Genomic DNA, 27,887 nt, shown 5'->3' with positions numbered 1-27,887 from the left:
TTCTTTCTTTCTTTCTTTCTTTCTTTCTTTCTTTCTTTCTTTCTTTCCTTTCTTTCTTTCTTCCTAGGTCTCCGTATCACACCCAGGCCAGAATTGCAGTGACTCTTCATGGGCCCAATCCTACTATCTATAGGCACAGAAGCTTTGACCTGCTCCATTTCTGAGTTGGGCCAGTTAGCCCCTCCTTAGGCAGCCTGGTACCCTGCAAGAGGTCTCACCACCTTAGTGCTGGACTTAATGTGGACACCCTTTTATCTTTAGCCCTACTGCAACTCAGAACTCCTGAGCTTAATCAGTCCACCAGCCTCAACCTCCCAATCATGGATTACAGGCAAGGAGCTTACATGCTCAGAGGGGAAGACACAGGCTGGGGTTGCACGTGTAGACCTTCTATGCTACTGGGAGCACACAGAGGTAGGCAGGCAGCGTGGTGGGTTGGAGAAACAAGAGTCCTGGCATTGGAATCAGGGGACTTGAATACTGAGTGCCCACACTGCCACTAATTGTGAGACATTGGGCAAATCATGAGATTTAAAAGCTGAGACTTTGGAGATCATTTGGTCTCACTGAATCATTTTACAGACGGGGAAACTAAGGCTTAGATTCACTAAATAGCTCATATTTCCATAATACATTTAGGTTTGTAAGGTGTATTGCTCAGGAGAACAGCACAAAGTAAACAACACTGGTATTACTTTGTTGGTCAGCAGTGTCTGATTTTCCGTGACCTCATTTGGCAAAGATCCTGGAGTGGTTTGCCATTTCCTTCTCTGGCTCATTTTACAGAGGAGGAAACTGAGGTAAACAGGGTTAAGTGACTTGCCCAGAGTCACACAGCTAGTTTCTGAGGCTGGATTTGAACTGTGAGGCTGGATTCCTGACTCCAGGCCAAGTTCTCTGTGTACTAGGGCACCACCTAGCTGCCCTCATTTTATAGTTGAAGTAATTGAGACTTGAGCAAAGTGATTGACCCACAGTTGTGCAGCTAGTAATAGGCAGACCAGGCATTTAGCTCAATTTCATTTAATTCATTAAGGACTTCCTACATGCGAGGTCATGTTAGGGCTAGGGATACAAAGATGAAATAAGATATGACTTCCCCAAGTCATTTTCTTCACTTGTAAAATGAGGGTAATGATAGTTTTTATTACTTACCTTATAATGTTGTCATGAGCAAGATACAAACCTTAATGTGCTATGGAAATGTGAGCTATTTAGTGACTCTGTTTCCTCATTTGTAATAAAAAAAAAAAGATTTGGTAGGACCAGATAGTCTCTAAGTCCCACCTTTTAAAATTCTATGATTTGCCTAATATCTCACAGTTAGTAGCAGGGTGGGCACTAGATATACAGGTCCCCTGACCCTAAGTCAGGCAATCTTCCTTCTCCACGCCATCATACTGCCTGCTTCTCTATTGGCCCAGTTACATAGAATAATAATAACAGCTACCATTTTTATATCACTTTAAAATTTGCAAAGCACTTTACAGATATTATCTCATTTGAAATTTACAACAACCTTGGGAAGTAGGTGTTATTATCATCCCCATTTTACAAATGAGAAAACTGTGGCAGACTGAGTTTAAGTGGCTTGCCCAGGGTCACACAGCTAATAAGTGTTTGAGTTTTACATTTGTACTCAGGTCTTCCTGATTCCAGGAAGGCCCAGTGCTCTATCTACTGTGCTACCTAGACGCCTTATACATAGGTCTATGGATCTTGAGGATAGTAGCTGCCCTGGAGAAGCACACAATCTGACAGGCTTTGAATCCTAATTTTCTGATTCCAAATCCAGTGTTCATTCCTTGCATACTGTATATAAACACATCATTCCACTTCTGAGCCTGTTTCCTCATCCATGAAGTGGCCGTAATTCTCCCTGACCCTCTTACTTCCCAGGATTGCTGTGAGGTTAAAATTGTGATTACAGTGCTGGGACCATAAATGACTATGTAAATTTGTTTAATTGGTCATGTGATTTCATCAATGTCAAGATGTCCTTCTGAAGAAGCTCCCTTTGCCAATGCAGAGCCCTCTCTCTACCAGGGTATGTGGAGGTTAATTGACTTGTCCAGAGTCACACAGCTAGTAAATATCAGAGGCAGGATCTGAACCCAGGACTTTCTGGCTTCAGGTCAGCCCTCTATCCACTCCACTACCTCATTACTTGGGACTCTCTCATTAGGATAATGGTCAACATGGGCATTTATCTATAAAGACGTAGCCTTTTTGGTGCCCCAGGCCATTGCCAGCTTGCACCAGCCAGCTCTTCAAGGAGGGTGGTGGGGTGGGATGGTGGACGTGGGCAGTGCTGGATCTGGAGTCAAAAGGCTTGGCTTAGAGTCCTCTTTCTCCTGCTTACTAGCTGTGTGACTTAAGGCAAGTCAACCTCTCTGAGTCTCAGTTTCCTTTTCTGTAAAATCATACAGGACAGGCGAAGGCCTTACAGCTCCATGCCTTATAGGTGGGGGACGCTGAATGCTGAACCCAGACCTGGCGACCCCCAGGGTGTGGGAACGAGAGGCTATTGTGGGAGCAATAAATGAAGGAAGGAAGGAATTCCAGGAAAAAGTGCTGTCTACCCCTTGGCATGACAGGTTCACAAGCTCCTCTCAGCCTTTCTCAGCTACGTGAGGCAGAAGCCAGGGCTAAGGGCTGGGTTTGGGATTCCTTTCCCTCTCCCACGCCGTCTCCCAAACCTGTAACTCCAAACTCTGCCCCCTGCCAGGGGGCCCCGGGCCCCGGGCCAAGGCCACACCCACCAGTCCCTCTGCCTTTGCTGGTCAGGGCTATTCCTGTTTCGGTCGCCTTCCAGGCCTTGGCCGTTCTAGAAAACCTAACTGTAGCACAGAAATCTTGGGGCCGGCCTGTGCCATCAGGCAGGCCCTGTGCCCTTTGGAATGGGAGGCCTTGGGGGGAGGAGGGGAGGGAGCAGAGAACAGACAGACAGATGCCATTTGCTCAGTTGCTATGCAGCAGAGCCTCAGGGAGACAGGAGCCCACGTTCTTGGAACTCTGATTAGCTGCCCTTTGGCAGTGAGCAGAGTGTACTGGCATGCCTCTCACATGATGGTATGCTTAAAAACTGGAGGTGTAATGGAAAACCCAGAGCCTTAAACCCAGAGTCAAAAGCCTTGGGATGGAGGCCCCCATTTCGACCCAGACTTGCTAGCTGTGTGACCTTGGCTCCCTTCGCTTCTCCCCATTGGTAAAATGGGGCAAACCACGTCACGCCAACGCTCTCTCAGGGCTGTTGGGAGAAATGGATGCCCACTGTGTTCAGGACCTCACAGCTCTGGTAGCGTGGCTGTGCTTTGAGTCAGGCGGGGTCCCTGTCCCCCTTCTCCGCCTTGCCTCCGTAGTCAGGCCACATGAGTTAGTAACTAGTCCTCCGGTGATGCACCTTGGTGATGCACCAAGGAGGGCTGCCTCTTGGGTGACAGACATCAGGTCTCTGTTACTGGATCAAACTTGAAGGCTTTCTAGCTGGGAAGGCTTGGCCAAAGTTTGATCCACAGAGGCAGCTCCTTCAAGTAGGAAAGGTCATCTCCATGGCGCGATGAGAGAGCATGAGTGGAGGTCTTGTGAGGAAAGGGCTTCAATCATTCGCCCATGTGTTCATTTGACTAACATTTATTAAAAGCCTACTGAATACCAGGCACAGAGCTAATCACTGGGGATCCAGAGACAGAAACAAAACAGTTGATGTCCTCAGGGACCTTACAGTCTTTGAGGGAGAGCAACATATATGTAGATAAGTGAATACAAAATGTATACAAAAACACAAAGTAATTGGGGGGGGGGGATAACAGCAGGGGAGGTGGAGGCTGAGAAGCTCCTAATGTAGAGGGAATGCTTGAGCTGAGCCTACATGTAGGACTAGGCCCAAGGAGAGTCCCTGTAGGTAGGTGACTAGGTATGGCTCTCCACCTCTGTTCTAATGGTCTGTCACAAGGGCTAATCTACTACACTCCCCTTGACGGCCTAGATCTTAGCCCTATGGCGTTCGCCTTTAACTGCCTTGCATCTGTACAGTCTTTCACACGTCACTCTCACCAGAAGTAGTTGGATGCTGAGCTCCATCCCCTGGCCCCTTGACCTTTCCCAGGACGCATGGACAGGAGAAAAGGCCTTGGACAAGGTCATCTCCAGGACTAGTCAACTGGGAAAGTTATGACCCAGAGGACTGAACCTAGAATGAACCAAGAACCTTCATGCCCCTGCATGAAGGGATGCAGAAGCATCCCATCACTAGTACCCCACCAAAGTGAAGACTTCAGCCCCAGAAATGGCACCGGGGGGGGGGGGCCAAGAGCTGATCCCTGAATCCCCTTGAGTTGTTCTCTTAAAGATGTATGGGGAGACATAAATAGCAGAGGCCTCTTCTCAGTGAAAAGTGAGCTGGTGACACAAAGGGAAACAATTCCAATGAGGTGGAAAAGGGGGAGGGGTCTAACGAGACTCATGCGGATGCAAGGACATCTCGAAAACGATGGGGGGAGGGGGAATCGAGGGCCCATGAAGGTGCCAAAGCGTGGCACAGTCTGGTCAGAACCAGGCGGGTGCTGGGAGCCTTAAAACAGCCCCCTCCCAACTCTGTCCGCCCGGAGTGGGTGGGTGGCTGAGAGGGAGGAGGCAGGAGGAGGGAAGAGAAGGAGGGTCTTCCCTAGGTGTTCTCCTACAACTTTTTAAATAATCTGTCCTAGATTTTCCTAACACTCTAAATCAAACTCACTGGTTTATGGTTTGCAGATTCTTCTCTCTCTCTCCCCTCCCCCCTCCTCTCTCTCTCCTCCCTTCTTCTTCTTCTTTCTTTCTATTTCTTTTTGCCTCTCTCTTTTTCTCTCTTTCTCTGTCTCTCTGTCTCTGTCTGTCTCTGTCTCTGTCTCTGTCTATCTCTGTCTCTCTCTCTCTGACATTTGCCCTTCTCTAATACTGAGGCACCTCTCCTATTCTCCATAATCTCCATTTTCCATAATATCACTGACAGTGGTAAAACAAATTACTAATCTCCAATCAATCTACAAGCATTTATTAAGCACCTACTATATGCCAGGCATTATTCTAAGAACTGATGTAAAGATAAAAGTCTCTGACCTCAAGAAGTTTTCATTCTGGGGGGTGGGGGTGGGGGTGGGGGTGGGAGAACATAGGTCCACAGTCCACAAGACCAAACCAAGTAATTAACTAAATTAGTACTAGCATCTGGTAGTATCATATAGTGGAAAGAGTGCTTCAAATCCCTTCTCTACTATATGTTACCTGTTATTTCCTGTCTCTGGGACTCAGTTTATATATCTATAAAATAAAGGAATTGGACAAATAATCTTTGAGGTCCTTTCTAACTCAAAATCCTTTGGTGGTTTTGTTCAAGGTCTTCCAAGATGCAAAGTTGGAAGAATGACCTGCTGGGGACACGCACATTCCTGGCCTTCCTCTGTGGAACTGGCCATTTCTTTGCAATGTTTCCCCAGAGGAAGCAGGCCCTTCTTCTTACAGCCTCAGGGGAAAAGGCAGCTTCGTCGGTTTGCAGCAATCCCCAAGAAATACTCACAGGGATGGAGAGGGAGAGAGCTGGAGCAGATCTAAGGCTGGACACTGAGCCTCACCCCCTTGAAGCCTAGGGACCCATCCCAGCTGGAGGCAGCACTGGGCGGTACACAGCTGTCCCTCTGGGAAGGGAGGGGACCACCTGATCTGGCCTGAGCCATCACTGGCTGGTACCCGACCACACCACACCCTGCCCTACCCCAGGACCAGGCAGGAAAAGTAAATGGTAATTGGGGAAGCTTTGGACTTATTCAGAAGCAAAAGAGAACTCTCAGAGGGAGATGGAAGTTGGGGAGGGGAGCCCCATGGTGCCTATTAAAATCCCAGCAGTGAATAGGGAAAACCCAGCCCAGGGTGTGTGTACCTGAAGCTCCCCGGGTGTTCCTCTCTGATGCTCCCAGGGTGAGGCTATAAGCCCTACTGGTTCTGTGGGATCCCAGTCCTGGTGATGCCACTCCCTCAAGAGTAGACATGACTGGGTGACAGCTCTTAAGGTGGCCCTTTTAAAGATGGAAGACGAATTAACTTCCTACATTGTCTTTTTTCAATTAACAACTATTTATTTTCTCTGTCTTTCACCTCTCCCCCTACCCACATATAATGGAATAAAAAAAGGAAAGAAAAACAAAAATCTATTTATATGCATAGTCAAGCAAAAACAAACCCCAGCATTGGCCCGGTCCAAAATCTTGCCATCGGACTCAGGCTCAGCTTCTGTCTTTCAGTCGCCCCAGAGTCCCAGGCTGAAGGGAGAAGCCAGATCATTCAGCAGCTTCCAGGGCTAGAAGGTCAGGGTGAGTGAAGAAAGAACTTCCCTCCACCTGAGTGCTCCACCAGTATCGATCAATCTACCAATCAGCACCTATTTATTAGTTACCTACTATATGCTAGGCAGTGGGGATACAAAGAAAAAGAATGAAACAATCCCTAATCACAATGAGTGTTTTAATGTAATAATAACTCCCTACCCTAGGAGAGGGAAGGAACCGCTTTTGGAATTTTGTTCAATTGGGCAGAAACCAGTCCCCTCACTAATTCTTTGAATCTTTACAGATGGATGGAGAGACAAAGGAAAGAGGAGAGGAGAGAAAAGTAGAGGAGAGGAAGGAAGAACAGAGGAGGGGAGGGAAAGGGAAAGAAGAAGAGAGAGGAGGAGAGGACAGAGGGGAAGAGAGGAGAAGGGAAAGAGGAAGAGAAGGGAGAAGGGGAGGGGTGGAGAAAAGGGAGGGGAGAGGAGGGAAGGGGAGAAGAAAAGGGAGGAGATGAGAGAGAAGAGAGGAAGGGAGAGAAGAGAGGAGAGGAGAAGAGAGGAGAGGAGAGGAGAGGGGGGGAGAGGAGAAGGGAGGGGGGGAGAGGAGAAGTGAGGGGAGGAGAGAACTGAGTGGAGGAGAGACTGGGCTCCATAGTGGTTAGAACTGCCTAAAACTTTTCCTTTAAGATCTGAGGGAAATCTGTGATGTGGATAAAAGAGTACTGGATGCAGTGTCAGAGACCCTGGCTTTGAGTCTCATCTCTGCTTATCTCCAGCTGTGTGGCAGACCCATCACCTCTCTGGGCCTCGTATTCCACCTCTGTAAAATAGAAATGTTGGATTCGCTGGTCTCCTAGGTCTCTCGTGGCTTGGCCATTCTATGAACTGAAGGTGGAGGAGGTCGTCTTTAGTGTCTCCTTGCACTAATCTATGTTACCTACCCCTCTCAGAGCAATCTTTCTTCCTCAAAAATATTCATCGATTCTTCATTGCTGCCCATGAACAAGTCCAAAGTCCCTGGCCTGGCACGACAGCCCACCTGTAGCCTGCTGCTCCCCTCTCCATCCCATCTCGCATTGCTCCCCTCCACTCTCTGCCCCCTGTGTGCTCCCTGACTCCCCATCCGTGCCCTTTTTTCTCATCTCATGCTGTTCCCTATGTCTGGAATGCCGTCTCTCTCCCCTTCACCTGTTGGGCCCCCACTCCTCCTTTAAAGCCCAAGTCAAGTGTCGCTTGCTTCTTCAAGCCTTCCCTGTTCCTACCGGCTGGTGACCAGGAACTTCACGATGAATTGTATTCTGCCCTTAATCAGGACAGCACAGCCTGGGGATCGACATTTGTGTCTCTTGAACTTGGTGTCAGGAGATAGAATCCCCCTCCCGCTAGCTGTGTGACGGTGAGCAGGTCAGGGAATCTTTCTGAGCCCCCTCAAAATTACCTCCGATTTATCTTGTGTCTCTTGTTTGTAACTAAGTACAGTTACCTCCACTGACAGAGTGGAGGCCCCGTGAAGGCCAGGGATGTTTCACCGTCTTCTTTGTACACTGTGCCTGGTATGCAGCAGGGGCCCAGCAGATTCTTGTCAATTGACCGAGCCCAATTTTCCTTATTTTAAAAATGGGGATGACAATAATTGCAATAATTTTCCTCTCCTCTCCTCTCCTCCTCTCTCCTCTCTGTCTCTCCTCTCCTCTCCTCTTCCCTTCCTTTTCCTCATCTCCCTTCTCCTCTTCTCCCTTCTCCCCTCCTCTTTCTCTTGTCCTTCCATCCAGGCCTTAAAAGGCTGTTGGGAGGCTTAAATGAGTTAATGTGGATCAAGTACTTCGTATGCATCAAGGCACTATCTGTCAGCTGCTACGGCTACTAGACCCTAAGCTTCAGAAGGGCAGGAGGACTCCACAAAGGCGAGACAACAAGCATTCATGAAGTACTTACTATGTGCACCAGGCACTGTGCTAAGCACAGTGAAACAAGTGAAAAGAGAGACAGTCTCTGCCCTCAAGGAACTTCCATTCTAATGAAGGAAGACACAAAAAAAGAACTGGCAAGGGTTGGAGTGGCCCAAGGGCACCTGTTGGAGGGATGGTGTTGGAGTCTAGAAAATTGGAAGTGTAGTCCAGAGGGAACAATGGGCTGGCCTAGGCTCCTTCTCGAAATGGAGGCCCCATGAGGAATCCACCAATGGGGAGGACAAACATTTCTAAAGCTCCTACTATGTTCATGGTGCTGTGCTGGCCCTGGAGATACAGACAAAAAGAAATATGGTTCCTGCCGTCAGGGAGCTCACATTCTACTAGGACATAAGTAAATACAAGCTTGTTTGAGGAGCATGGAACAGTAAGAAGGCAGGGAGCTGGGGAAAAGCTTCCTGCAGGAAGTGGCCTTTGAGCTGAACATTGACAGGAAGATCTTTCTCTCAACATTTTATCTCCCTGGAGCCTATCACTGGGCTCTGAGCAGGATAGGCACTCAACCAACACTTACTACATTTGTTGAATGAATGAATGCATGAATCCTAAGACAGATTCTATTCCCCATAGGGGTCAATACCCAGAATCCATTCTGTACAGGCAGCTAGGTGGTACAATAGATTGAGCACTGGGTCTGAAAGTCAGGGAGACTGGAGTTCAAAGTCAGTCTCAGATTACTCACTAGTTGTGTGACTCTGGACAAGTCACTTAACTTCTGTTTGCCTTAGTTTCCCCTTTGTAAAACGGGCATAATAAAAGCACCTACCTCCCAAGGTTGTTGTGAGGATCAAACAAGATAGTAAATGGAAAGCATGGTGCCTGGCATGTAGTTAGTGCTATATAAATGTTAATTATTACTAGTCCTCTTTGAATCAAAGTGGGAGAGTCACCCCCACTTCCCATCTTAGAAGGGAGGAAATACTCAAGGTCACAGAACTGAAATCAGAACCCAGTCAGATACACCTTGAACTCAAGCCCAGGTCTCCAGATGCCCTAAGCAGATTGGACACCCTCCCACCTCCCCCATCACAGGTAGCTGAATTGCAGCTGAAGCCTTTCTGGGTTTCATCTTCTCCATTAAACTGAGGGCTTCTTGAGGGTAGCAACTGTCCTACTTTTCTGTGTGTATCCCCAGCACTTAGCACATCGCTTGACACATAGTACTTAAACGATCTTTTCATTCATTCATTTATTCATTCATTTAGAAGGCACAGGTGGCCTTCAATGGTCAGGAGAACTGGAAATAAGTCATCAAGATGAGAAAGGTTCCTATCAGGCTTGGGTAAGGGAGAGAGACATGGTCAGCACTAAGCAGATAGACTAATAGTTGTAACAATAGGGGACTCATCCTAGGGTCCAGGATGTTTGATAATGAAACTCAGCATAGATTAGGGGGAAGGGTAGAGAGAGAGAAAACAAGGCAAGAGTGGCTTCACCTGCAGGAGGCAACCAGCATTGAAAGGGGTTAAGTCAGCTGTGTCCTTGGGGCAGTCTCATTGGTTCTGTCAGCAGCCCCAGCCCCATTGCCATCTAAGGCCATCTGCTTTAGGGTTTTATGGGGCAGCTGCCTGAGCAGCTCCAAGAGGGGAGGGGAGGGGGTGGGCATTGGGGGGACTAGGGGCAGGGACCTCTGTACAACCGAGATAGGACAGGGTCACCGACAACATCAGAGGGGAGTTGAGCAGGATGATGTCAGTCTGGCACTATCCTCCTAGCAGGAGCCAAGGGATTTGGGCCCACTGAGAGAATGCAGGGGGCCCTCCCATCACTCATGGCTCTTATTTCTTCCCTAAGACCATTAATGTCTAGTCGCCCAAATGGGATCTGGATGTTCAGGCTCAGCTTTAATGTGAGAGAGTAATAATTATTATGATAACTCACATGTATATAATACTGATGTCTGTGTGAATATACAAACATATGTGTGTATGTATGTATGTATGTATGTATATGAGAAAAGGAGGAGAAAAACAGAGGGAAGGGAAGAGAAAGGGATAGAGAGGCAGAGAAAGATAGAGAGAGGCAGAGAAAGATGGAGAGACACACACACACACGGGGGAAAGGTGAAAGAGAGAAAAGAAAGGAGGGCAAGACAGAGAGGGACAGGAGGGGAGAAGGAAAGAGAGAGAGAGAGAGAGAGAGAGAGAGAGAGAGAATTTAACATGTTTTAAGCCCTTTCCTAAAAAGAACCCTGACAAGATTAGGAATTTCATTTTAACAAGTCACTTAACTACGCCTATTTCTCTTTTGCTTACATAGGAAGATATTCCCTTTATCCCTTAAATGCTTAATGTGTGGCCCACATGAAGGAGAGCCAGGTAGAAGCCTCTTGAGATTTTTATCAAAAAAGTATTTTTAATGCATGCCATCTTGGGGTGGGGGGAAGGGCGAGATAGGGTGAAAATTTGGAACTCAAAATCTTGTGGAAGTAAATGTTGAAAACTAAAAATAAATAAATTTATTAATAAAAAATAAAAAATGAATGCTTAAAAATTAATAAAAATAACTAAAAAGAAAAAAGAAAAAGAAATAAATAAAAATTAAAAAAGAATGACTAATTAATAGAAAAAATATTTTTATCCAATTACTCAGGAAACCAACAGGGTTTGACCACCTGAAATTTATGAAACTAAATTCCTGCTCCTCCTACTTATATCCCCACTGCCTAGCACAGTGGTCTGGCCCTTCTTTTTCATTCATTCATTCTTTTTTTTTTTAATTAATTAATTTATTTTTAGTTTTCAACATTTACTTCCATAAGCGTTTGAGTTTTAAATTTTCTCCCCTTCCTCCTCTCCCTCCTTCCCAAGACAGTGTGAAATCTGATATAGGCTCTACATATACATTCTTATTAAATTTATTTTCACATTAGTCATGTTGTAAAGAAGAATTAAAACCAAAAGGAGGAATCATGAGAAAGAAGAAACAAAACAAAAAGAGAGAGAGAGAGAAAAAACAGTATGCTTCAATCTGCATTCAGACTCCATAGTTCTTTCTCTGGATGTGGATTGCGTTTTCCATCATGAGTCTTTTGGAGTTGTCTTAGATCCTTGCATTGCTGAGAAGAGCTAAGTCTATCAAAGTTAGTCATTGCAGAAATGTGGCTGTTACTGTGTACAATGTTCTCCTGGTTCTGCTCACTTCACTCAGCATCAGTTCATATAAATCTTTCCAGGTTTTTCTGAAGGCATCCTGCTCATCATTGCTTATATTATCTTCCTTTTTATCCAAATCATGTACCCATTTTGACTTTATCTTGGTATTCAGTGTAAGATGTTGGTCTATGCCTAGTTTCTGCCATACTATTTTCCAGTTTTCACAGCAGTTTTTGTTAAATAGTGAGTTCTTATCCCAGAAGCTGGAGTCTTTGATTTATCAACACTATAGACATTGACTATTATGTCTATTATGACTATTATGTCTAGCTAACCTATTCCACTGATCCACCACTCTATTTCCTAGCCAATACCAGGTAGTTTTGATGATTGCTGCTTTATAATACAATTTAAGATCTGGTATGGCTAAGCCACCTTCCGTTGCATTTCTTTTCATTAATTCCCTTGGTATTCTGGACCTTTTGTTCTTCCAGATAAATTTTGTTAATATTTTTTCTAGCTCTATAAAATAATTTTGGTAGTTTGATTGGTATGGTACTAAATAAGTAAATTAATTTAGGTAGAATTGTAATTTTGATTATATTAGCTCAGTCTACCTATGAACAATTAATATTTTTCCAATTATTTAGATCTAACTTTATTTGTGTGAAGTGTTTTGTAATTGTGTTCATATAGTTCCTGGGTTTGTTTTAGCAGGTAGACTCCTAAATATTTTATAATGTCTACAGTAACTTTAAATGGAATTTCTCTTTCTATTTCTTGCTGTTGGGATTTGTCAGTAATATAAAGAAATGCCCATGATTTATGTGGGTTCATTCATTCATTCTTTCAGTCATTCAATTCTCTTTCATCCTATTCTCTTCCATGATTTAGTAGAAAGAGTATTGGCCATGAAATGAGATGACCAGGGACCCTGCCTTTATGCTTATTCTATCTCTGCAACCTTGAGAAAGTCACTTAACCTCCATGGGCCTCAGTTTCCCTATCTAGAAAAGGAGTGGATGAGACCAGGAAGCCCTTAAGGCCCCTTCCAGCTCTAGGTTTAAAATCCTATGAATTATTAAATAAAAGTCAAGGGCCACCATCTGGGATCTAAACCTGGAGTCACCACTGAGATATGCCATGAATGGATATACTTCCCTGGTCTAGGGATTGGTTCCTTGAATTGAATGCCAGGATTCTCATCATCTTAATCTATATCGGTTCATGGCTGGCTGTAGGCCTAAAAATGCATACTTTTTTTAAGCAATGAAATTAGACTGTATTTTTGGACAGCTCTTGTGTTACTTCTTAAAATTCGTACTTTTGAAGAGCCAGCAGACTGTACTTTATGATTGTGAAAATTCGTGCATCCCCCAGAAATACGGCTTTCTGTTCATGTGGCCCATTACTGAAAAAACTCAGATGGCTTTGACTTAGATATTAGGAAATGAATTCTGCATGGCATTCAAGGCCTCATTCCCCCTCTCTGACTTCTGTCCTTCCCTTTACACACATTATATTTATTCCTGTCTGTATTTCTTTGTTCCCCCTACTCCCCCAGCTTTCAATGCTCTCTTAAAAAAAAAAAACTCTTATTCTGAATATAACAAACATCATCATTTTCACATACAAAGAATAAAAAAAGAGAATTATATGTGAAACCACAAATTTCCATTATCTACAGCCTAGCTTTTTTTAAAATTCTATAAGAAATTTAGCACATTCATTCCAAAGCTTCCTGCTTGTCTGTATTTCCTGCTGAACCTCCTTCTGTTCTGTTCTGTGCCTTTTAAGAAATGCTTCACTGATTCTTTACTTTCTGTTATGCTCTTTTTTGGCATTCCTATTGCTGGCCCCACCCTCCCAGTTGTCCTCCACTAGAAAAATCTATCCTTGTAACCAACAAGCAAAATCAAGCAGAAACAAAAAGTCTGTCTCATTCTGCACCTCTAGTCTCTCACTTCTGAGTTGCGAGGTGGGCAGTATACTTCACTATCCGTCTGCTGCTGTTATGTTTGGTCATTACTTTAATCAGAGTTCTTAAGTTTTCAGTGTTGTTTTTCTTTACAACATTATAGTCACTGTATAAATGGTTCTCCTGGTTCTGCTCACTTCCCTCTGCATCAGTTTATATGTTATTCCGAATCTTTTCTGAATCCGTCCTTTTCATCTATTTCTCACAGTGAAATACAATTCCATTATATTCATATAACATGATTTATTCAACCATTCTCCAATTGATGGACACCCTCTAATTTCCTCGAACTAGTGTCCAGTTCTTTGCTATAACAAAAAGCACCGCTATAAATAAATTGCATGCTGTCTTGAGGAGGAGGGAGGAGAGGGAGGGGGAGAAAATTTAGAACTCAAAATCTTGTGGAAGTGAATGTTGAAAACTAAAAATAAATAAATGAATGAATAAATAGTTTTTAAAAGAATTTTATCAGAGAAACCTGACAGAAAGCATTTTTAAACCAGTTAACTCTTTCTCTTCTAATTTTAGCTACGTCGATTTTGTTTCTGCAAAAGCTTTTCAATTTTATATAATTAAAATTGTTTGTCTTCTATGAACTTCTCGATCTTTTGTTTGGTCAGGAACATAGTTGTGAAAGCTATCTCCTTCCCTCTCCTCTTATTTGCTTATGGTATTACTATTTATATCTAGGTCATGTATCTATTGGGAACTTGTTGTGGTATATGGTATGAGATTTTAGTCTAAATCTAATTTCCGCCAGACTGCTTATGAGCTTTCACAGTAGTTTTTAATGGATGAAGCAATTGAAGGAGAAATCAAACAATCAATATTTTTAAGGTATCTATTATGTGCCAGACACTGGGAGATATAAATACAGGATTTTAAAAGACTTTGAGCTGAAGGAGCTTACATTTTACTGGGGGGAGGATACAATATATACGCGTACATTTATATACAAAATAGTTGTACAAGTAATAATAATTGGTGGCATGGATGGAACTAACAGCCAAGGTTAGGAGAATGAGGAAAGGTTTCATTTAGAAGATGGCTTCTGAACTGAGCTTAGAAGGAAACCAGGGATTCTAAGGTGAGGAGGGAGGGCATTCCAGACATAGGGGACTGCCAGTCCAAGGCTCAGAGATGGAGTGTTGTGGGTGAGGAATAAGATCACTTTGTCTGCAGAGTATAGAGTGCATGGAGATAGGTAATGTATAATCAACCTGGAAAGGTAGATTGGGACCAGGTTGGGAAAGATGTTACATGTCAAGCAGAGAAATTTATATCTGATCCTAGAAGCAATAGGGAGTTATTGGCAAGTATTGAGTAGGGAAGTGGCATGGTCGGACCTGCACTTCAGGAAAGTATTGGTAAATGTGTGGAGGTTATATTGGAGTAGGGAGAAATTTGGAGCAGAGAGGCCAGTTAGAAGGCCATTGCAATAGTCCAGGTGAGAGGTAGTGAGAATCTGAACTGAGGTAGCAGTTGAGAAGGAGGTAGATTTGAGAAGTGTCAAAGATGTAGAAACAACAAAGTTTGACAGTTGATTAGGGCAAGGATGGTGGGGCCCTCAACAGACATAGGGAAACTCAGCAGAGAAATAGGTTAAGAGGGTTAGCTGATGAGTTATATTTTAGATATGTTTGAGATGCCTATGGGATATCCAGTTTGAAATGTGACAAGATGCTCAGGAGAGAGTCTGGGGTTGGGTATGTAGATCTAGGAAGCAAATGTTAATGTGTTTGATCCTGGGTACAGAGGAGATCACAATTAGATAATATCTGGGACTTCTTGTGTATCTTGAACAGTTGCAGAAAATCCTTGGTGCTGGCACTATCCTTTCAAGAATGCAACTCGTCTATATCTGGAGGGCAGATGCCAGAGAAGATAGTCAACTATGGGCACTCTATTCCTATTGATAAATGAAAGACTACCCAAGGGGAGAAGACTTGGATGTGGAGGGATTGGAAATAATGCCTTAAGAGAAGGTTGAAGGAATTGGTTATGAATCTGGTCTGAAGAAGAGAAGGCTAGGGGAGAGTTCATGGAAACATTTGCTGTTTAGGCCTAGAGGCCAGAGCAAAGAACAGTGGGTGGAAACTGCCAGCATTGACTTGACACGAGGAAAAACCCACAAGAATGAGAACCACCCCAAAGTGGAGTAGGCTTCCTCCAGGGGGTGGGGCTCCTTCACTGGATCCGTTCAAGCAAAGGATGAGTTTGGGGATATCTTGTGGGTGTTCTCGGTGGTTCCCTTCCTATCTGAGACTGGCAGCTTTGTAGACACTCATCCCTTATCTTGGTTTCCTTAGCAATGCCTCCCCCAAAAGGAGAAAAAGCATTGGCTGTAGGGTCAGAGGAGCTGGGTCCAAATCTTACCTCTGATGCCTGTTATGATCTGGGTCACCTTGCTTGACTGACTAAAGTGTCCTCAGCCTCAGTTTCTTTATCCATAAATTGAGAGGCTGGGGTTAGATGGCCTTTGAGGTCCCAAATCCTATGAATTCTGGGGCCACTGCCAGCAGGTGTGATCAGACCCCTCCAGCCAAAACACAGGAATTTTTCTGGTTTGGGGACATCTAGGTGTCACCTCTTTTATTCTTTCTGTACCAGAAAATGTGGGACAGTAGAAAACCCTTAATACCACACACGTAGGGAAAGGGAATAAAATGAGCTTGGATTTTATCCTGGGTGTCAGGTGTCTGTGGTCCTAAGAACCAGAGAAGTCCCAAAGGGTGTACAAAGGTAGCTAGTTCCTCTATCCCATCATCCTGTGGGGCCCGAGTCCATCTGTCGACCATCATTTATTAAGCACCTACTGTGTTCCAGGTGCCATGCTAAGCATTGGGTATAGGAAGAAAGTAAAATTAGTCCCTGCCCTTGGTCGAATGGGGGAGACAGCATGAGTACAACTCGTTCAAATGAGATAACGATGGGATGATTTAGTGATCTCAGAGGGAAGGCAGAGTTTCGCTCTTTCTTCCCATTCCCAACTTGCCCATCAGTGCAATCAGGTGAAGAAGACTTTCTTCTCACTAGAATCGACTCAGCTGTGCTCAGACCCGCTGTCAGAACCCCAGCGTGTGTCCACGGGCTCAAGGGCAGGAACCGAAACAGGGCCAAGAGGGGGAAAGAGAAAAACAGGGGGCCAAGAGTGAGGGTAGGGCTGAAGACTCAGACAGGTAGGTGGTTTTTTTTCTTTTAAGTTTTATTGATGCTATTGGTTCTCTACACTAGTTATCTCCTGATATCCCCTCCCCACCCCCACATTTAATCCTCCCTTGTAACAATAATAACACATATACAGAGTTAAGCAAAACCAATTGACAAAAAATGACCATATCCAACACTGTAGGATCCTGCTCCTGTGGTTCCTGATGGGACAAATGGACTCTACTCTCCTAAGCCGAGGTTGATGATTACAATTACTCTGACCTTGGCTGTCTTCCTGTTCTTTCTCTATCTCCATCCAGAGAGGCTCAGTGACTAATGAGCTGGCCTGGGGAGCTCTGGGCAGGAAGCCCTAGAAACCGATGCCTGCAGGCTGCATATTGACTTTGAAAACCTTTTATTAACATTATCTATGTTCCATTGCATTTTTATTTATTTAGGGTTTTTTTTTTCAGGTTATCCAGTTTTATTTTAATTTTGTTCTGGCTTCACTCAGGAGTTTTGCAGGCTGCCAGCCACGTATAAGGCACCTCTGCTCTCGGGCAGCAACTCTAGTCACAGAGATGGTGAACAGACTTGGTAGAGGGAATTTCCTCACCCGGAAGTTCTCTATGCCAATGAAATCCCAACTGTCCATGCAACACCATCCCACTGGCAAAACAGAACAATGGCGAGGGCTTCCATTTCACCCGTGGGGACTTTTTTTTCATGAAACACGCATTAGAATCAGAGAAACCTCGGATAAATTTAAAGAGATTATAATGGAAGCCAACCGCAAGCACATAGGGTTGGTGCATCCTTGTTACACATCAAAAAATGGAGATTAACCCTGTCAACTGTGAGACCTATTTAGTCATGGAGGGAAAATGGAGAGAAAACAAGATTATAATATTTCAAATAATCTTGGCGTGACTCAAACATCCCAGGCCAAATCCCTATGCTTTTATCGCTGAGTGGTCACCGCTTTTTTTTAACGGCTTATTTTCAAAAGGATACAAAACAACAGTAAACTACCAATGAGTAGTAACATAAAGAAACTGCACTTGGGAGCAGCTGGTCAAATCATGTCCCAGTTTTTCTGTCGTCCTGGAAATACTGGGGGGGGGGTGCTGAATATTGCTTGGGAGAGCAGGGCTTGAGTGTCATGTTCTAGAGAGGAAAGGAGGGGGCCTTATCCCCGCTGGTAGAGGGCTGCAGAATCACAATAGGGCACCAGACACTTGGCAACAACATCTAACGTGTTTTGATTTCCATTTTTGTGATGTAAGTGTGAAGAAGTAGACACATAACCAAAAGCACAGAGTGGCGAGTGACCTCTGGGCAGGGTGCAGAATTGTATTTATATTTGAAGATCCAGGTTGGGGAGCAGGGTCCCTGTCTGTGAAAATAAACAGCACAGATTTGTCAGGAAGGAAGATCCATAGGAGGCCTGGCCTCTTGCCCTAAAGGGAAGGACCAGGGTCTTCAGAAGCAGATCATCAGGGATTCTGGGACCTCTGCGGGTGAAAGGTAAGGTTAGAAAGTCTGGTCTCCTTTATCCACCTTTGAGGCCAAGCCAGCCTTAGTTGCCTGACTTTGGGTAAGTCAAGTAACCTCTCCTGACCTCACTTTCCTTATCTGAGAAATAGGGATAATAATACATGCTATGCCTACCTGGCAAGGTTATCAGGCTCCAGTGAGTTAGTGTTTGTAAGGAATCTGTAAATTTTAAAAGTGAAGGCTATTATTTAAAAGATAAAGTCATCAATGTGCATTGGCTGCCAAAAACCTGATGGGACCCTGGATTGCATCAGCAAACATATAATGTCTACAGCTTCCAACAGTTCTTAATCCAGGGTCTATGAACTTTGTTTCAAAAAATATATATCTTGATAACCATATTTCAGTATAATTGGCTTCCTTTGTAATTCCACATAGCTTATTTTGTGCATTCGAAAACTATAATCTGAGAACGGATCTATAGGCCTTACCACATTGCCACTGGCGTCCATGACACAGAGGAGGTTTAGAACCCTTGGGAAAAGGAGGCAGTGGTCCCTTTCTCCTCTACCTTCATCAGACCACATCTGTTCACACATCTGGTGTTCAGTTCTGAGCACCACATTTTAGGAAGGACATTGACAAACTAGAGTGTGTCCTGAGGAGGGTGGCCAGGATTCTAAGGGGACTAGAAACCAAGCCAGGAGAAGATCAGTTGAAAAAGCCAGGCCTCTTTAGCCTGAAGACCTCCAGGGAGCATGATGGCTGAGAGGAGCCGTCATGGAAAAGGAGATTAGACCTGTTTTTCTTGGCCTCAGAGGGCAGAACAGGGACCACTGGGGATAAGCTATAGAGAGGCTGATTTTGGCTCAATGTAAGGGAAACCTTGCTAACCATTGGCGCTATCCAAGGGAGAACGGGTGGCCTTGTAAGGCTGTCAGTGAGAGACTTCTTACTGGAAGGCTCCAAGCAGAAGCTAGATGAGAACTTGTCAGACACGCTGAACAGTAGGGGTGAGGGAGGGGGGGAAATTCATTCATGCCCCAAGTAGGGGCAAGACCACCACAGGCACACAGGTCAGATGGATGACCCTTCAACACTAGAGGTCTTTGCTTTTCTGAATACCCTATACCTCTATACTCCTCCTTCTTTAGCCAGAATCAGATAGAAGAAACTGACAGGCAAAAGACTGGCATGTTTTTCTTGAAAGGGATCACAGAACCACAGACTTAGAGCTGGAAGGGTCCTTAGAGGAGATCTATTCCAACACCCTTATTTTACAAATGAGAAACTGAGGCCCAGAGTGGTTAAGGGACTTAGCCAGCTAGGTGGGACAAAGGATAGAGCACTGGACCCAGAATCAGGAAGGTTGGAAGGAGGTCTAGAGTCTGAAACTGTCCTCAGATATTTACCAATTGTAAACAATATTTACCAACCAACTGTGCAACCCTGGGCAAGTAACCTCTGTTTCCCTTAGTTTCTTTATCTCTAAAATGGGGATAATAATGGCACTTATGAACAAGCTGATTATGAACTTCAAATGAGTTAACATGTGAAGTGCTTGGCAAACTTTCATGTTAACAGTTAGCTGTTATTATTGTTGCCCAAACTCACATGAACAGTAAGGAGCAGAGTCAGGATTAGAACGTGTGTCCTCCGGATCTCAGATCACTGAGCCTTGGCACACGGACAATCAGAGGGGATGGGGAGGGGTCTACCTCTAAAGGAGGGCGCCTGGCGTCAGAAGATCTGTATACAAGATGTTTCAAGTAGCCCAGAATATTTTCTTCTCTAGCTCTGATCCATGTTCCAATCTCTCACTGGGCAGATGAAGGTTGACAGCTGTGGTTCTTTTTATAGGGGCCAAGTATTTTTTGTGACATGCTGAACACCAGGAGAGTGAGATTCACACATGCAGGCGCCCAATCACCCTACAGTCTTATACAGTAAGGACATTGGCAAAGACCCTCCCCCCCCAAGTCCAACACACACTCTTAGATCTGGTCACCTCGTGTGTGCCATGCCTGCACTCAGACAGACATGGGCAATGAGCGTTCAGAGTCACACACTTCTTTAAAGGGTATGCTCGAAAAATAGATATACCATTTACACTTCTTTCTCTGTGTGCCCAGGCCCTCTGGCAAAGTAGGGATTTTAGGCATTATTAACCCCATTTTGCAGTTGAGGAAAATGAGGCTCAGTGGGGTCAAGTGACTTGCTCAGGGGCACGTAGCTAGCAAGCATCAGTCCTGACTTGTGCTTTGAAATCATGGCTTCCCTCCTAGTTTTATTGTTTTGTCTTTATAACACAATAAGATACATGCACAACCTAACACCAATTATAAATCCACTTACATTTACGTACAGATAAACCTATGCAAAAACACAAAAACATAACCTGTGTACTCTCTATCTGTACCAGGTAGAAAATTGGCTTGATGGAGACCCAGAGCCCCACTAAGCAGCTGGGCTCCCTTAAGGCACAAGGCAGAATAACAACAAAGAAAAATAACTGGAGAACTGGGAGAGCCAGCAGGGCTGGCCCTTCCCACTTGGCCAGGCTGACCTCTGGGGTGTGATAGGGGGAACTGAGAAGGTCTCCCTGCTCAAAACAGCCCCCCTGCCTGCCTGCCACCTGTTGCAGGGCTGGAAATCCCACCCTTTGAGTCCCTCCTTGGTGAGGTAGGGCTTTGTCTCCAGCTCCAGCTTTCCTCTTTCCCACTCTTACCCCCATTAAAATGTAAGTAGGTTGGCCTGTAAAAATTATTCCATTTAGCCAAAGTTGTTTTTTGTTTTTAAACACAGATACTGGGGAAGTTTGGTGGAAAACTTCCCTTGGGGGCGGGGGGAAGGTGTTAGGAGAGGCAGGGAGTCCTTCATGTCCAGGGACTGGGAGGGGAGTGAATAAAACCGGGCAATAGGAGGATGCTAGACCCCTGAAAAGGAGGAGATCCGGGTGAACCAGGACATTAGGAAGCTACTGCTACTCTGGAGAGGAGGGTCCAGAAAGGAAAGAAACAAAAACCCACTTGGGTGACTTGTAAGGAAAGGGATACCTGTTTTTAATTTGTGGTAACCTGTAGAAGGCAAAATTATTCTGTATATGAAGTGACCTGGAAAGTTATGTGGAATTGTTCATTCCCATTTTAGGGCAGAAGGAATGATATTTACTAAACTAAGCAATTAGCTACCAGTAGTAAGGCAGAACACTCACCAACCACCATTCAATCAGTAGTCTTCCAGATTACTGGATAGTGAGCCTAGGAGAGTGACTGGCCCTATGGGCTCCATCCAGGGAGTAGAGATAGGTGAATCCCCGAACTGGGGAAGGGGTAGAGGGGAGTACCATGTTCATATGGCTTCAGGAAGGCACCAGGTATTGTGGCTTGGGGTTTCTGGTCTGATAAGGATAGTGAGCCCCACCGGGCTTGGGTAACTATAGGTAAGGATTAAGTTAGCAAGTATAGGTGCCACTCTGTCTGGACCAGGGTAGTTCCCTTTCATACACCTCTCTGATGACCTGAGCCTGGTATTATATTTCTGAATTTGTTTATTCTTTTTTTCCTAGTACATAAGCCCAAGAGAATGTACTCCTGTGGTCCAGAGGGGCTGAAGGCAGGTGATAGAACGGGAAAAGGGAGAATGACTGTTCATGGCAAAACGTGGCTGGGGCAGAGAAAGGGGAGTGGGTAATTGGGGCATGGTACAGTGGATCTCTGAACCCCCAAAGCTGGGCTGGCTCAGGAGCTATGGGTTGGGGTTTAATGATTAGAACAATTCCCAAAACAGTAAAATGGTAAAAGCCTTGGGTCAGAAAGCAAAAGTCTCCTAGACTAGTTCCATGAAGAGAAGCAAGGGCCCTGAGATATCAGATTGTTTAAGTGGGGCACAGTATTAAGCATACTGGCTCTGGAGTCCAAAGGTCCTGGGTTCTAATCCTGTCTCTGATGCTTATCACCTATGTGGCCTTGAGTTGTCACATAATCTCTCTGGATCTCAGTTTCCTTACCCTTAAGATGAGGGGGATTGACCCTTCTACTTGGAGAGCAGGGCCTCTTTTCACCAGTCCTATACCCCTAGTTCAGGTTGGTGAAGTCTATGGATCCCTTACCAGAGTCCGGTTTTGAAATGCATCAACTAAAATACATAGGATCACAAAAGAAACCACTTCTATTGAAATAGTGTATCAAAATATTCTTTAAAAGCTCGGGCTTTGGGTTAAGAACCCCTACTGTTCTGTGATACAGGCTGAAGGCCCAGGCTTCGATCCTTTAGACAATTTCCCCTTGTGCTCTGGGCTCATGGGGGTGAGGGGAAAAGCTTAGGTCTTTAAATATTTCCTCCAGACTCCCCAGAGTCACAGAGCCTCCTGAGAGCTTCTTAATCCAAGCCTTTAATGGTCCCAAGGCCTTCAGCAGCAATGTTGGGAGCTGGCCAGCTGGCCAGCTGGGACCTTTTCCATAATCTCAGCCCTTTCCTGGGGCCACAGAGCTGAGGTTACTATTTACTGAAGGTTCACCTACCTCGGTCTTTACTCCTATTGAGTTTGTGACTAGGAGCATGAGTCCTGAAGCCTGCTTGGCATTCCTTACTAAACTCGGGACTGGGTGTTCCAATTCCTCTGCTCTGTGTTACAGGAACACTTTTGTGGTTGTCCTATGCAAATTTATGCAAATTAAAAGTCATATTTCTCTGAACCCATAGCCTCATGGGCACTCCTAAATCAGAAGTGGATATAGAAAGTTCATTGGCCTGCCCCTATACTGATATGTGAGAGCAAGATGGGGCTTGAAGAGGCAGACAAGTCTGCTGTCAGATAAATAATCATTTCCCCCACATCCCTGGTGGCCCCCCTCCTGCTTCCCGGTGAACCTCCTTGGCATGAAACCTCTCTTCCAGCCCTGGGTTTAGCCTTACCCTTGGCACCTAGATGTTCTTGAGAAGTCTGGCTCCTGGTTTGACCTACTTCTGGTTGGCATTTTTGTTTGGATCTCAATATTGAAGCCCTCTTTCCCTTAACATGGAGGGGATTCCTTAAGACCCATGGTTCCTGGTGCCATTTATATAAAACAAAAGGTAGGGGAACCCCCTGAACTCAGATGGTGGTAAAGTCTTCTCCCACAGAGAAGATATACAATTAGGCAAGGAGGGGTCTACTCCCAGCTCAGTCTGGCCAGGAGACCATGAGGTATCCTGGTTAGGGTATTATTCATCTTATCCCCAAGAGATAGAGTAAGCTACCCCTCTGCAGCTTGATCTAGAGTAGGCCAGGCAGGTGCAGATAGCTTCAAGACTGGAGTTTCCTGTCCCTGGACTGTAAGGTCAACCTCGGGGCTGACAGAGTTTGGGCAGACTGAGCAGCATCTCAGGCTTCAGAGTTTGGGCCCCCACACTCACCTCCAGGAGAGATAAGTCATCCATCTCTTCCAGTGTCTAAAGGCAAAAAAAAAAGCAAGAGTCAAAAGCCCTAGCAGTTGATATGCTTCCAGAATCACTATAGGGGTATTGCCGAGGAAGATGACAAGATCAGCTGGAGCCATGGGACATGGTCGTACAGTGAGCTCAGGGCCCATTGCCTGGAAACTCCCAATTCAACATCATGAAATGCACTGATTCCTAAGCCTATACTTCCTTGACAGTGACTGGCACATAGTAAGCATTTAATAAATACTGATTGACTGAAGATTCACTGACTGACCTACTAGGGTCAAAAGACCTGAGCATATATATGTTCTAGTTCTGTCACTAACTATCTGTGTGACTTTGGGTAAGTTGTTTAACTTCCCTAGGACTCATTTTCCTCATCTGTAAAATTAGAAATGTAATCACAGTAAGGCATTCCCTATCAATTTCAGGGAATCATAAAGATCAGGTGAGATATTATATGAGAATTACTTGGAAAACCCTAACATTTGGTACAAATGTCAGCTAGTTTTATTGTACTATTATTATTAATTATGGGCGTGATTGGGGATCAGCACTTACACCCAAGGAGGACCTGAGCATCTATCCTTTCCTAGGCCTCCTACTTTAGCCAAAAGACACCTTGAGTGCTGGAGATGTTGACTCCTCAGACAGTGGCCCCTGTGTAGGGTACCAGCTGAAGACAACTTTGACCTTCCTCTCCTCCCCAAGTAGTGCTCCCTTCTCTCATCTTCCTTTCCTCTCCTTCCGCTGGCCCACTCAACTTCCCCTGCCTCCATGTCTGTCTGGGGCCAAGGCCTGAGGCCTTGAGAGGTAGCTGGTCCCTGGAATTAGGGAGGTCAGTGGGCTCAGCCACCACATCAGCCTGACTCTGCCTACATGCCCCTCCAGGCAGCACCCTGGCCCCTGCTTAGCTCAACATATTCCCTTTCCCTCCTTCTGGTCCTGCCCCCAGCATTGTAGATGCTAGATTTAGAGCTGGAAGGGTCTTTAAAGGCCATTATTTTATATATGAGAAAACTGAGGCTTGGAGAGATTAAGAGGTCACCTACAGTTATACAACTACTAAATGTCCAAGGCAGGATTTGAAGCCAGGTCTGGCACCCTATATACTACGCCACACTGTCTCCAGGGACACCCTCTAGCTTGGGTACGGCCTTAGAGCTACCATCCTGCCCCAGTCACCTTGGCCAGAGTCTCCCAGCTTCGACCCTTGGCCTTGGCTGTGACCATCGGCTCTCGTGTTTCCATAATCTCTTGGTCCATCCTGCAGGACCCGTCTTGGTTCTTCAAGGTCAGGCTTGCAGCACCTGCCTCCATGTTGTTCCAGCCCTGCAAGGAACTCATGAGGAGAAAAGTCATCACTCTGGGCTATCTACTTGGGTTCTGAGCCACTCTATTTCTTTGATGGAGGAAGGAAATGTGTCCCCTTGAAGAGCAGAAAGGAAACCTCTCCTTTCCTCTGGGCCCAACCCTTCTTTCACTTGGCTACAATATCTTCTAATGTGATCCTCTAAACCTAAGCCCTGCTCTCCTCTCTCCATGCTGCTCCCTAAAATATTCACCAGGTTTTCCTGGAAAGATTTGAGAATTCAAATCCTAGGCCTTATGGTTTCAGAATCTGTTAGATAGGAATGTGTGTGTGTGTGTGTGTGTGTGTGTATATGTATGTATGCAAAACTCTGTGTATCTATACATTTATTATGTCTACATATGTCTGAATTTATTGAGTTTGCATAAGGGTAAGTCTGTGTGTGTACCTGTGTCTGTAAATCTGTAATATGGGTGAGTGTGCTCAACCTGGAGGAACTGGGACAGGAGGCAGGGAAGGGAGTTTGCTGTCTCAGAGGGGCCCAACACCTGCAAGTCCAATAATGTGGCTAGTGGGTCATTGCCTTAGCCTGTGACTAAAGCTGGTCAGAAGTGTTTTCTTGGATTGCTCACAATCACACAGTCCATGCCTAGGACCTTGGCCCAGTGGACAGACCGCAGGCCAGCGCTAGTATCACTCCTGATGCCGTCAGCTTCCTACCTGATGGCTTTTGGTGAGCCCGCACTGGGTGTAAGGTCTATCCAGCCAGGGCACCTGGAGGTAATACACACAACGCTGGGAGTACAGTCCCTACCTTCAAGAAGCTTATGCTCCATTGGGGAAGACTGAAAGGATAAATCCACATGAAAGAAATGTTCAGAGCAATTTATCAGCAAATGGTAACTAAGAGAGACTGAATTGAGGAAGGAAGGAAGTCTGAAGGATGCTGGGTGGATAAGACTTGAATGCAGGCGATTTGTGGCTGCATCTTGTTCCCTCCTTTTAAAAGGCAGAGATGGGTCAGTGTCTTTCCCTGAATGTCACCTGTTTCTGAACCCAGAAACTCCAAGTTTACCTGCTTGTTGATCCTTGCAAGCTTAGTGCTTTTTCTGCTATCAATTAGCTGTATGACCATGGCCAAATCTCTCTCCTCTGGGCCTCAGTTTCCTTTTCTGTGAAATTATGGGGCTCGACTAGATGATCTTTCACATTCTATGATTCAATGGGCTAGTCCAGAGGCCACATGGTACAGTGGGAAGAGTACTTGACCAGGGGTCAGAGGACCCAGGTTCTGGTTCTGACCTTGCTGTGTAATTTTGGACAGGTCAGTTCATTTCTCTGGCCTTCCTCCCTTCATCTGTCAAATGGAGGAGATAATATCTGCCCGACTGCCTATGAATACTGAAGAAAGAATTCTGAGAGAGTCTCTATGCAATTTAAATTGAGTTAATGTGGATAAAAATACCTTGGAGAGGATAAGCTGCTAATACACATACAAAGTGGCATTTTTCCTATTGTAGGAATACAATATATATTGAATGTAGCAGCATTCAATTGGGTACCAATCACGTGCCCCAAAATGGCCCTAGGAGGCCTGGAGCCCAACCTGTACCTGAGCAGGTGTCTTCTGTACAACATCTCCAACAAGTGATGGCCTAGTCTTTGCATGAACCTCTCAGGGATAGGGAACTCATTACCCACTTTTTGATAGCTTTCATTAAGAACTTTTCCTTCCACTGTGCCTCAACCAGTCTCTCTGTTAGTTTTATCAGTTACTCCTAGTTGCTTGGCCCTAGAAGACAGAAATCCAATCTCTCTTCTCTGGAATAGTCCTTCAAACACCTGAAGACAGTAGTCACATTCATTCTGCCTTTTCTTCTCTAAGTTAAACAGGCCTTATTCCTGAACCTGATTCTCACCTGGCAAGGTCTTGAGATATTTCACCCTCCTCAGGACGTTCTCCATCTTATGAATGTCCTTAATAAAATGGGGTACCAAGAACCAGACATGAGACTCCAGGTCTTTTCTGACCAGAGCAGAACATAGTAGGTCTTTCTGGACCTCATACAGTCTAAAAACATTTTTTAAAATGTCAAACATAGAGTTAGTTCCAAAGCTGATGTTGATAAAGGTCCCCAAAAACTTACCTAGGTCCCTGTTCTCGTGCTCCTGAGGATGATTAGGTTCTGGCCCATTTCTAGGTGTGGACTTGGAATGAGGTGTCAAGGAGGAAGGAGAAGGAGGAAGGACTCTTCTACCCTGAGAGTGCTCCAAGGGATTCAGCCCAATATGTACCCCTACCTCTTTAGTCTGGAGGAACAACTCGACTCAGGTCCCATAAATTTTCATATCCCAAAATCTAATCTAATATTCATATTCTAGCCCTGATCTTCCTCTTCCCCTTAACTTTTGCTTCTTCCTTACATGAACTCTAGGTGCCAAAGTTATCTCATCACTGTCTTGAATACCACCACATTCATTTCCATCCCACACCTTCTTTCTGATCCTGCTCCTCCCTGCCTATCCAAATTCTACATCCCCTTTAAGGCCCAGCTGAGATCTGGTCTCCTTCATGGGACCTATATGCTAACTATGATTTCCTCTTCTTAAGAACACATACAAGTACTGACTACCAGAATCATACAGTCTAATCATTGATAATCTGGCTTGTATTGCTGTTGTCTCATTGTTTTATCGGTGAGACTCAACTCCCCTACTGTTTATGAGCTTTTTGAAGTACATAGACTCTGCTTTCTCTTTATCCGATCTGTCCCACATCTGGCACAGGGCTTGGCACCCAGGGAGGCTAGACACATTGAGTGGCTCAGGTCATCTCTTGGGCAGACTTGGGGTCCTGAGTCACCCTGGGAAGTGAAGATCTCTGCATGAAGCGCCTTCTCTATGAGGACCTTGGAGAGCACCAGACCCCAGAGGCAGCATAGGGAGCTAGCCCAGGAAGCATCAGGAATACTTACGACTTCACTCTCAGAACCCAAGGATAGCTGGCGTCTACCTCGAGACTGCCAGCTGATGGCAGACACTTGGCTGGTCATGGTCGAGCGATGGGTGAAGCGGTAACTACTGAAGGATGGAGTGCGGGGGTGCCTTATACCAAGCAAGGCCTTAAGGCATGGAAAATTCTGGGCGATGGCCATTCTGG

At 45.1% G+C, this 27,887-nt stretch overlaps 1 protein-coding gene across 8 annotated transcripts in view; it reads right to left on the bottom strand.

Moving 5' to 3' along the window:
• Window positions 1-16,944: 16,944 nt before the first annotated feature.
• The window catches only part of OPN4 (opsin 4), a 149,074-nt gene continuing 138,131 nt past the window's right edge, over window positions 16,945-27,887 (bottom strand). For 7 of the 8 annotated variants that reach the window (XM_027846375.1, XM_027846376.1, XM_027846377.1 and 4 more), the window contains 4 exons: window positions 27,703-27,883; window positions 24,601-24,747; window positions 23,389-23,424; window positions 16,945-17,890 (listed from right to left, as the gene is read on the bottom strand). In XM_027846375.1, coding sequence (XP_027702176.1) covers window positions 17,852-17,890; window positions 23,389-23,424; window positions 24,601-24,747; window positions 27,703-27,883 — 403 coding nt within the window. In that variant the 3' untranslated portion in view covers window positions 16,945-17,851. Of the gene's footprint in view, window positions 17,891-23,388; window positions 23,425-24,600; window positions 24,758-27,702; window positions 27,884-27,887 lie in introns of all 8 variants that reach the window. The other variant, XM_027846378.1, reaches the window with a different exon arrangement.

Source organism: Vombatus ursinus, unplaced genomic scaffold (genome assembly GCF_900497805.2).
Source record: "Vombatus ursinus unplaced genomic scaffold, bare-nosed wombat genome assembly UNPS02015129.1, whole genome shotgun sequence".
NCBI lineage: Eukaryota > Metazoa > Chordata > Mammalia > Diprotodontia > Vombatidae > Vombatus > Vombatus ursinus.
This window is presented reverse-complemented; position numbering and strand designations above follow the sequence as displayed.